This window comes from Antechinus flavipes, chromosome 2 (assembly GCF_016432865.1).
Source record: "Antechinus flavipes isolate AdamAnt ecotype Samford, QLD, Australia chromosome 2, AdamAnt_v2, whole genome shotgun sequence".
Lineage (NCBI taxonomy): Eukaryota > Metazoa > Chordata > Mammalia > Dasyuromorphia > Dasyuridae > Antechinus > Antechinus flavipes.
In genome coordinates, this window is record NC_067399.1 from 603,030,677 (window position 1) to 603,042,682 (window position 12,006).

Here is a 12,006-nt window from a genome sequence, read left to right on the forward strand (position 1 = left end):
GCTCTTAGATACCATAACTTCCATGCTTACTTTTCATTCTCTTCCTTTTGTTCTGTTACCACTTTGAGCCATATTTAGGAATTTTTGGCCCCAAGGTGATCAGTCCAAAAAAGGATGTGGTCATTGGGAGCAGGGAGCATTTCCTAGAATACTGAGATTATAAACTGTTGAAGGGAGAATAGAGCTGTCATCACTGCCACTGGTGACACAGCACATTACAGAAGGAGGAACTTGAATTGGGGGGCGAGATAATCAAAGGAAGAAGCACATCTCAGTATGGTGCCATTAGCGTCCTCTAAATTTCTTTAACTGGGCAAAATTCTGGTTACAGCTCTACAGCTTTGCCACCACTTCTGGCCTGGTTCTCTCTATTACTTTTTCCAACACAATGAACATTTTTGTTTCTTTGTTTGCTGGTTTTTGTAATTCAGTTGTATGCAACCTTTTGGCCCAGAGTTTCTGATGTCTCAAGCCTTCTAGCAATTAGCATAGAGACTGAGAATTATGAATAGGAAAAAATTTGCTGAAGGATCCCTTGGATGGGCTCAAGGGAAACACAAAAGGATTGTCAAGACAGCAAAGTATGAGCAATAGAAGCATTTCTTCACCCTGGGGATAAGGGATTGGGAAAGGAGGTGTTTGATAGCATGAAGTAGGCACCATGGAAACCCCACTACTGGGGAATAAGACCTAGTACTTTTTCTTTTTAAAATGTTTAAGTGATTGGCTGGACATGATGGAGAACAGTTAAAGGCATCAGTTAAGAATCATCAACTACTGAATCTGTTTATAAATTTTTGGAGAGCTAAGAAAATTAGAGAAGAAAAACTAATATTTTGTTTGTTCATATTAAGGGGATGTTAGTTATGTCTTTCTGGACCTCAATTGCCTCAAATATAAAAAATGAAAAGTTGATCATAGAATCTGGAAGAGAATTTAGACATTTCACTTTAAATCCTATTATTTTACAGATGAGGAAACTGAGGCTAGAGAGATTAAGAAATTTGCCCCGGATCACATAGACAGTCTTTAGTAGCTTTTCAAAACCAGAACTGATTTAACAGTTTATGAGTTTATAGCAATTTCTTGTCATTCATATCTAATTGCCTTTCTGCATAATTATAATCCATAGATACATAGAACCAAAATTGGTTTTAGTTTGAAGGGAGAACATATAGGATGGAAGTAACTTTTGATGAATCTCTTCTTCTTCATCTTTCTTTTTATGTTAAATAAAAAAAGGACTCATTCATACTTATTTACAAAATTCCTAACTTGAATTAAAGGCAGGTAACTAGTTCTGTAGGCAAGAAATTTTTTAAAAAATTTATGACTATTTTTGTTAGTTATTTTTTAATAGATATATAAACCTTAGCAGTAGGTTGAACAAACTTTTAAGCCCATTTTCATTTTGGAAAGCATTATTTTTTGAAATTATACAGCATTCATCCATTAAATATTTACTATGATAATTTAGAGAAGATACAGTTTTTTGGGTAAGGCTGGTTACAGACAAAAATACTGGGTCTTACTCCCCTATAGTGCAGTTTTCATGGTACCTATTTCATGCCAATAATTGCTCTTTTTTCAATCTAGTAACTGATGGCACAACCTCCACTAATGGCTATATTGCATAATATGTGAATATGAAAGATATAAGACAGTGAAATGTAAGGTGTGAGAGGATCTGGGATTAGTTATTTCATGACTCAACCAATACATTATTTATTTGCAGTGTATCACACTGTAATAGTATTGTCAGCGGGGTTTATCCTTGGAACTTATTGGGATTTATACTATAGCAACATGTTTATTTTTCCTTTAAAAAAGAAAACAATTACTGTAGTTGTAAACCGGTCCTCTAAAGAAATACCATATCCAAAAATATCATTCTTCCAAATATAGATTTTATGCTTTAAAATGAAATCTTTTTAAAAACAAGTAAATATATAACTACAAACTGATAAGCAACTACATATGTTATTATATTACTTTTTTATTTGCTGAATTATTAAAATACTTTTTTTCCATTTATTTTGGTTACTTTATTCACTTTTGTCTCCATCAATCTTCTTGCATTTATTATTTGTGTTGTTCTCCAAGAGGGTGATTATTGGCACTATTGTGTTTTGTGTAAGCCAGATTTTTTTTTTTTTTTTTTGGCTGGTGGGGGGAGAGATATGGCTTGATTCAGACCAGTTTTGTACTTTTCAGTTTTGAAACATCTTCTCTTTCAACATGCCATAAAAAACTGAATAAACATTCATCCATGTGGCTTCTATTAATCCTGAAAGCCTTCACAATAATAGGATTTTTTTAGAGGTATACTAAGAAATGAAATGATTTTTCCTCAAGGGCACTCAATGATCCAGGACACAAAAAAGTCATGTAAGCCTTAGTTTTTACCCCAAAGTTCTAGCCATTAGCCTTTCATCTTGCCAGAATGACCTTGGCCAAGTTAATGCATCTCCATAGACCCTTGTTGCTTCATATGTAAAATATGGAGTTTGATTTGAGTGACTTCTAAAGTCCTTGACAACTCTTAACATTTTATAGTTTGATGATTTTCTATCAAGAACTAAGGAATTTGGTATTTTGTTACTATGGACAAGTCTCTGGGACCTCAGTTTCTTCCTGTGTAAAGTGAAGAAGTTAGATTATATGATCTCTAATTTGTAATGTTCTAATAATTTATGACACATTGGTCTTAAAATATGCAAAGCTAATATCTTTTTTCTCAGCCTCTTGTGGCAAACTATATATACTGTATCTTTCTTGGTATCTTACTAAAAAACCTTTAAATAACCTCATTTCACAAATCACAGAAATTTCAGAAGAAAGAATTGAGCAATTCCCTCAAAAGGGAATGACAGTGCAAATCGGTGTAAATGTCAGCTCTGGTATTGGGATCTCCCGAGCCCAAAGTAGTAATCCTTCAATAGCAAGGTTCTCTTCAAGTTATTTTTCTATATAGGCAGTTTTCTGTTTAATTCCTTTGGTTTTCTTTGCTCTGTTTATTTGACTCCAATTTTAATTGATTGTATTAGAGTTTCTGCTGATGTGTGACTTGAAGTGGGCAGTTTTGTTGTTTAGTCATTTCAGTCACGTCCTTTGAGATTTTCTTAGCAAAGATACTAGAGTAGTCTGACATTTTCCTTCTCTAGCTCATTTTACAGATGAGGAAACTGAGGCAAACAACTGGTAAGTATCTGAGGCTGGATTTAAACTCAATATGAATCTTCCTGACTTTGGTCCTGGCACTTTATCCCCTGCGTTATCTAGTTGTTCAAAGAGGGCAAGACAGTATCTAAAAGAAATGAAGTTTAAACAGAGTTGTGAATGCAGTTTATGGTCATCTCTCTTAAGATGTAGCCGTTAGATAGCCATCAGTTGGAGGATAGCTGAATAACTTATGGTATCTGAATGTTATGGAATATTATTGTTCCATAAGAAATGATCAGCAGGATGATTTTAGAGTGTCCTGGACTTATATGGACTGATGCTGTGTGAAATGAGCAGAACCAGGAGATCATTATATAATTCAACAACAATACTATATGATGATCAATTCTGATGGACGTGGCTCTTCTCAACAATGAGATGATTCAAACCAGTTCCAATTGTTCAGTGATGAAGAGAGCCATATACACCCAGAGAGAGAACTATGGGAACTGAGTGTGGACCACAACATCACATTTTCACTCTTTTTGTTGAAGTTTGCTTGCATTTTAGTTTTTCTCATTTTTTTCTTTTTTGATATGATTTTTCTTGTGTAGCATGATAATTGTAGAAATATAATTGGATATACTATCTATATTTATTATGTTTAACATATATTGGAGTACCTACCATCTAGGGGAAGGTGGAGGAAATTGGAACACAAGATTTTGTAAGGGTCAGTGTTGAAAAACTATCCATGCATATGTTTTGAAAATAAAAAGCTTTAATTAAAAAAAAGATGTAGACATTAGGAATATGTTCAACCTGAAAATACAGACTTTTCTGAAGTCCCAATTGCCTGAGCTCATTAGGGTGTAGAATGTGATTCATATTCTGGCCCTGAGGAGCATCTAGGCTAATAGGCAAGAATGAGAAAGTCACTGACTCCATGTTTCAACCTGAAAAAGCTTCCTTTCAGTGATCCCATGTTTCAGAATATTTAGATATGCTCACATGCCCTCAAGAAGCACAATCTGGGTCTGAATTCTATCTCCACTTTTGCTGACTGACTTTGCATTACTGAATCCCTCAAGTTATAAAATGAGGAGGTTACTTTCTTACCTCCTAGAAATGAGCTGAAATTCCACATAATATGTAAGGCTGACAGTTTCATAAGAAAGTCCCAAGATCTCTAGAGGAAAGGTATAAGATAATAGCAGGGTGGTACAGAGTCAGGAAACCAGAATTCTAGGCTCATTTTGACCACTAATTAGTTGTGTGATCATGGTCCTCTGCTTCCTAATCTACAAAAAAATCAAGGGTTTAGAACTAGATAATAATAATAGCTATAACCCTTGTTATCTACCAGGCACTGTGTTAAATACTTTACAAGCATTATTTCATTTGGTCCTCATAATAAAGTGAGAGGTCCTGTTATTCTCATTTTACATATGAGGAAACTGAGGCAGATAGAGGGTGAATGTCACCCAGGTTCACTCTTAGTATGTGTGTCTGAGGCTGGATATGAACTGATTCCAGGGGATTACATGGTGTCCCTAGCTGCCTAGATGATCTCTAAAATCCTTTCAGCTCTAACGTTCTGTGATTTTATTTACAAAACAAAACAAAGCAAAACAAAGACTTCCTAGAAGTCTGTGGGGAAATCTATCTTGTATCCTAGCAGAACAAGGTCCATAGTTGGTCCTAAACTAAACTACTTCATCTTCATCAGCCAAGTGTATCATTACTTAACTTTCCTAGCTGCCATTCAACCCAGCCAAGCAGGAAGCTTGGGTTTGAATCTTGGTTCTACCACCTATTTCTTGTGGAATCTTGGGCAATTTTCTTTACATTTCTGGACTTTAGATTTCATGTAAAAATGGGGGAAATATGCAATTGTTGCCTTGAGTTTCAAAAAAAGGAAGAAAATTGAAATTGCAATCTAGAGGCCGAGGAGTTTGACTTTGATTTCCTGGGAGGTTGAGGAGGGGATTGGTGGAGAGAAAGACTGAATTACAAACAGGATGGTTAATGAACATCAGAAAAAAAGAAGTAAAACTTCACCAAGAAAGGATTATACAAGTGTAACTTTTTTTTCCTTTCCTTTCTTTCCTCTCCATCCCTCACTTCCCTTTCCTTCCCTTCCCTTCCCTTCTCAGCCCTTCCCTTCCTCTTACCTTCTCTTTCCTTCCCTTCTCTTCCCTTCCCTTCCCTTCCCTTCCCTTCCCTTCCCTTCCCTTCCCTTCCTTCCCTTCCCTTCCCTTCCCTTCCCTTCCCTTTCCTTCCTCTCCTCTTCTTTCCTCTACTCTCTTTTCCTCACCTTTCCTCACTTTTCCTCTCCTCGCCTTCCCTTCCCTTCTCTTTCCCCTTTCTTCTCCTTCCCTTTCTTTCTCTACTTTCCTCTCTTTTCTCTCTCTTCCTTTCTCCCTTCCTTTTTTCCTTTTTTAAAACTAAACTGATAGATTATTGGGGGAAGCAGTGAATAGATTTGTCAGATTTTAGCAATATATTTGCTAGTTCTTTATATTATTTTTGTACAAAATTTGGAGAGATGAGAACAAAGTAGATAGGACAATTAGATGAATTTAAAGCTGGTTTTCCAGCAAAGGCTGGATGATCACTTCTCAGATATTTGTAAAAGGGATTCTTTTTTGGAGAATGTGGGTTGTGCTGGATATCCCCTGAATTCTCTCCCAACTCTGAAATTCTGTGAGTTTTAGCATCAGTTTCACAGGACTATTACGCCTCACAAGGTACTTTGTGACCTACTTGAAATACTAAAAATATTAGGGACTTTATTTAATGAATCAATGATTTTGAGTAATCTAAGGAATTTAAAAGGGGGCAGAAGCCTTATTTGTCTCACCCTCAATGACAACACCAGCCATTCTCTGTAAGGCCTACTAAACTGAGTATCTGGGAATTCACATCTAAAACCAATCAATGCACAGGTGTCTTGGAGAAATGTGAACACTGTCCAAATTCTTAGAGCAGAATCATTAAAATGATGCCTATAACCAATCTAATTGTTAGGAATGTCTTTACTGTTTCATGCCATCACCAAATGTAGCCTGGAATCACAATAATCCAGGCAAAAAGATGAAACTCAGAATGTTCAGATCTCAGCAGTCTGCCCTATACTGAATTTGAGCAAATTATTTAATTTCTCAGTGCTTCATCCAGATCTCCAAGACTCTTTCGTTTCAATGAGGTGCTGGTGTGCATTGGCAGAGAAAATCTTACTTAGTTCAGTCACTTTTCAGTTATATCCCACTTTTCATGACCCCATTTGAGGTTTTCTTGGCAAAGATAAATGCATTCTCCAGCTCATTTGGCAGCTGAGGAAACTGAGACAACCCTGAGTTAAGAGACTTACCTAAACACACATAGCTAGTAAGTACCTGTAAGTACCTGAGGCCAGAGGAGTGTTCCTGACACTAAGCTCAGCGCTCTATCCATTGTACCACCTAGAAGCCCCTCTTCCATATAACCATCTATCTAATAATTCAATACAATTATCATGTCCTTCCTGAATCTTCTCGTCTCTAGGTTCAACATTGCAAGTTCCTTCAGCCAACATTAATATATCTTGACCTGAATACCAGTCACCATTCTGATAAACTTTACTTTGTGCTCTAGTATAAGTTTTAGAAACTCACTCTCTGAAATTTTAGTGACTCCAGATTCTTTTTGGAAAAGCTCTCGTTGATAAAAGCTTCATTTTGATTACATTTGACTAGTGAGCTGAATCCCTCAGCTGCCTGACTCAGCTTACAGTGGGCTGTTTGCAGCTGTTTTTCAGCAGCTGATTGTGAAACCATAATGGATTTTTTGGGGGGGTTAAAGAAAAAATACTTTAGTCATGTTAACCTCACAGCCATCAGAACAGAATTAGAAAAATATTTGCAGAAGTAGATTTACTACTCTTCCTTCCTGAATATATTTAGCCAGGTGAGAAATGTTATTCTAGTAACACCCCACTTATAAGAAGGTCTCAATGCTCTGGGGACCAACTTCAGTGACAGTTTATTTAGAACCTACTTTGTGCAGAACACTGAGGGAAAAGCAAAGATTCAGTAATAGCTAACATTTATGTAGAACTTTCCATGTCATCTCATTTGATACTGACAGTCCTGTAAGATATGTAATATTATTATTTTCTCCATTTTGCAGATGAGGAAAGCGAGGTTGACAGGTTAATAAGTTGTTCACCACACAACTAATATCTGAGTCAGGGTTTGGGCTTAGATCTTCCTCACTTCAAGCTCAGAACTTTATTCACTAAATCACCTAGGTGCTACTATGAAATATGTACTAGTAAAATATTTAACATCAAGATCTCAAAAATGAAAGGCATGCTTTTAAGTTTAATCTGTATCATTAACATTTTTTCTATCGCTTTCTTAAGTTTAGATAATCAGCAAAACAGTAAACCACACCCTGATTTGTGATGTTCACTGATTTCTGTAGTATAAATGTTGGTAATGAAAATTGAACAGTTGGCTTTCCAAAACCATTAGAGTAGGGTTCTAGATGCCTCCAGTATATTCCTAGATTAGACGATGCTATCATGGAATTTACAATCTAATGAGACATGTATGTGGTCATGGTAAAAACACTATATAGAAACAATTGCAAAAAATATGAATGATAAATGCCCACAAGATGAAAACCAAATTCTTGTTGAAATACTAGGGGACAAGGATTATTACTGACTAGGGGCAGGATGATGTGGGAGGAGAAAGAGGTAATATTCATTTTGTGGTTGAATTAAATTAGGAAGGAATAATACAATTGAATAAGCATTTATTTAGCACCTATTCTGTATAAAATATCATGTATGGGATTCAAAGAAGCAGCGCCTAACACAGTGCTGTGCACTTTGTAGGTACTTACTAAATAGTTCAGAGAGTGAATGAAAGAAAATTAAAGCCCAATTACTGCCCTCACAAATGTTATTTTTAAAATGTGAGGATAAGACATATAAAGAAATAATGGGACTATAAGGGAGGAAGGTAATAACCATGATTAGAGAGATTTACAAAGTGCACTGGCAGTCAGAGCAGGGAGCGATCACATATGGATAGAGTGAGGATGGTGCCAAGTTTCAAAATCCAGGCAATAATATTTTGAGTTGTGGCTATAATAACTGCAATATAATAATAGCTTGTGTTTATATAATACTTTAAAGTTTGTAAAGATCTTTACATGTGTTATTCTTTATAATCCTCACAACAAGTGAGATAGATTATACAATCAACCTCATTTTATAGATGAATAAATTGAGAATGAGAGAAATGAATAACTTTTCCAGGGTCACAGAGTAACTAGTAAGTGTTTCAGGCAGGATTTGAACTCAGATCTTGATTTTAAGTTCTCTGCTATCTCCATCATTTTAATTTACCTGCCCCTAAAATAGATAGATCCTAAAACTTGTACATTTTATTCTGTTGGAAAGGTCCTTAATCTATTATTCAAAATTTACTGACTATTAATTTACAAATAACCTAAATAATGGTGTTTAGATTTCTTAGCCTCCAGCAAATTAGAAGATATGAATAATAAAAGAAAGTATAGAGAAAACAAATGACAGCAAGAAACAGACAGATCAGTATTTTATGGTCCAGGGCAGGAATCTATAATACTATATTGAGAAAAGGTTAACTCATATTCAATGTGTACATATTAAATATAAATAAATATATTTAATTTATTTATTAATCTTATATTTATTTATTATATTTATTAAACATATATAATTTTAGTAACATAAATATTATTTTATTAATATTAATTAAATCAAATAATATGAATATTATTATAAATAAATAAAATAAATATAAATTTATTAATTTAATATATATAAATATATTAATAATAGATAATAAATACAAATAAATAAATATAAATAAAACAACGTTTTAACATTGAGCAACAAAATATTCTGATTATGTAGAAAATCCATCTTTGTTAACCATTATTCCTCATTGATGTTAGCTAAACAGTGTTATTGGATTCTTCTCTAGTTTAGAACAAGAAGTCCAAATCTGCTTAATGTTAAAATAATAATAATAATACAGAACTTTCATGGCATCTGTGTGTTTCAATGAATCAGGCATATTGAGTTTTGTTTTTATTTAAATTTGAACTCAATTTCCATAGTTCAGCATTTCCCAAATAATTATCTACGAGGGAATTATAAGGGTCACTATTCACTTCTAGTTCTCTCCCTTTGTCCTTATTTTTATTTATTTGTTCTTAATTTTCCCTAGTTTATTTCCTCACAAGCTACCATGTTAACACTATAGCAACACTACTAATATAGCCTCAAATTGTAGCTCTTTAAAATTGTTTAAAGTTCTTTAACATTCATTTTGTCTGGGTAAAATACTGGATTTCACACCAGAAGGCCTGATTTTGAATTTTGGTTCAGTTACTTTACAACTAATATGATTTTGGGCAAGTCCTTTAACTTTTATGTGCTATAAAGTACAGATTTCTACATAGATACAAAAGCAGTAGATTCATCCTTTGTCCAGATGTGGCCCTAGGGAAAATAATTCCTAGTGGAGTCCAGTGTGCTATAGTTGATTATGGCTTGACTTGGCACCATTTTAAAGCAAGTCACACATACTGGAACCTTACCATAGAATGAAATTTATTATGAGGCAAGGAAATATTGGAATGAATCCAAAGGACTTTATTACTAACATATTCAAAGAACTTTTGTATCTCTATGAGAAGTTGCCATATATACCTTGGGCAATAATTGTCTCATAGCCCATGATCTTTTTTAGATTGGGATAAAATGCTTGTTAAAAGGAATATTATTTTGAATTAGTAACAAACATAGTTATCCATCTATAAAATACAAAAACAAAAACAAAAACCTAACCGAATCTGAAGGGCACTAGGTAGCACAGTGGATAGAGTGCCAGTCCTGGAGTCAGGAAGACTCATCTAGTTCCAGATACTAGCAGTGTGACCCTGAGCAAATCACTTAACCCTGTTTTCCTCAGTTTCTTCATCAGTAAAATGAGCCGGAGGAGAAAATGGCAAACTTCTCCAGCATCTTGGCCAAGAGAACCCCAAACAGGGTCATGATGAGTCAGACTGAAATAATCAAACAACAACAAACAAAAATCTGAGTTTTGACTTCTGCTCTCTTCCCTTCTTTCTCCCCATTTTTCCAGTTCTCCTGCATTAGATGATGTTCATTTGACAGCATCTGTTGATCATCCATCAGGGCAGCCTATAGTTGATTCTTCTCCCTGTGAGGTTACAGTCCCAGATACTGCAGAGCTGACTGCTTCCAGGTATGGTGAGATCTGATTACAAAATCTCAATGATGTGCAGCTTCTTCTCCATCTATACTTTAGCTGGATTGGTTTAAGAGATGGTTATTATTATAAAAGTATAAATAGCCTGCCATGTGGTCATGTGAGGGATGCAGAACATTATTCTCTCTTGTTTTATTTGTTTGTTTTTTTGCACATAATAGTATCCCCTCCCCTGTTACATGTAAAGATAGTTTTCAACATTCATTTTTGTAAGATTTTGTGCTCCAAATTTTTCGCCATTCCTTCTTTCCTTCTTTCTTTCTCCTTTCTCCTTCAAGAAACAAGCAATTTGATATAGGCTATACATGTAAAATCATGTTAAATATATTTCCATATTAGTCATCCCACTCTGGTTTTTAATTAGTGTCTAAAAATCCATCATTAGAGATTCATTCCATCGTGGTCTTCAAGGCCCTTAGTAAAAGGCAAATTCCCTTGAAGATAAAGATTGCTAATAGCTTACATTTGTGTAATGCTTTATAGTTTGACAGAGGGCTTTCTTTGCAACAACTGTGTGTAGGTAGTGTGTGTATTATTATTATTATTCTCATTATACAGAAAGAAACACTGGGTGTGATTATATGACCTAATTAAAGAAACTAATGTCTTTGAAAACTGAGACATGTGAAAATTTAACATCAATGACTTGGCTTATTGCCTTTTCTTAGAGAAGTTTAACTACTATAAAATAAATCACTTTAGTGAGGAAATTAAAAGAACCCTAAAACTGCCTCCTCCCCAGGCAAACATTTAATCATCTTGCCAAGGAGAGACACGACAGACAAAAAAACATCAATTTATAATAGAAGTTTACTTGTAAAACATTACAGAAGTTAGTGATAAAATATTACAAGCAGTCACCTCTCAAACAGCGATAAGTAATTGAGGAAAAAGTAACCTGTAGAAGCTTTGACAGAAGACCTAAGGCAGATCATTCCATCTGTTTATAGATAAAATTAGGATGATAACAAATAGATAATGAAGTAGAATAGATCTCAGCATTTTAGAGCAACTTGATCTTATTATCAATAATTGAACAGCCCCCATTTGAACTGTGATACCTTTGTTTCTGAGGATTTATAGAGAATTGAAAAGACACATAAGAAAATGAAGCTGAAGAATGATTGGAAGAGACTCAAAATGTGCAGAAGAAGTCAATATTAGAAGTGACATGATTTGAAAAGCATTCAGATATCAGTTAAGATATTTCAAAGGAGAGTTTCCAAAAGAATAGAAAAAATCACATATGGTGTTATGCTGAAAAAGGGGGGAGGGGAAGTGATGGAATAGAAATTGGGAACTTCTGACCCACATGCCTACTCTCTTATTCTTATAAAATCTTTTTGAGAATGATTGTATCAGAGGTATCCTTAGTGAAAAGATTTTATCTAGTTATTTATTTTTAAGCTTAATCAATGTCAAAAAAAATTATCAAATATATGAAAAAAGAGTAAAACCATATCTTCAGAGTTTAACAAAGCATAACTTTATCTCTTGGCTTCCCTTC

At 34.5% G+C, this 12,006-nt stretch overlaps 1 protein-coding gene across 11 annotated transcripts in view; it reads left to right on the top strand.

The window, feature by feature from the left end:
* The window catches only part of TACC2 (transforming acidic coiled-coil containing protein 2), a 228,748-nt gene that overhangs the window by 57,701 nt on the left and 159,041 nt on the right, over positions 1 to 12,006 (top strand). For 10 of the 11 annotated variants that reach the window (XM_051981584.1, XM_051981577.1, XM_051981574.1 and 7 more), the window contains exon 3: positions 10,353 to 10,475. The exons of the other annotated variant lie outside the window; for it this stretch is intronic. In XM_051981584.1, the coding sequence (XP_051837544.1) occupies positions 10,353 to 10,475 (123 nt within the window). The remainder of the gene's footprint in view (positions 1 to 10,352; positions 10,476 to 12,006) is intronic. 11 annotated transcript variants of the gene reach the window in all.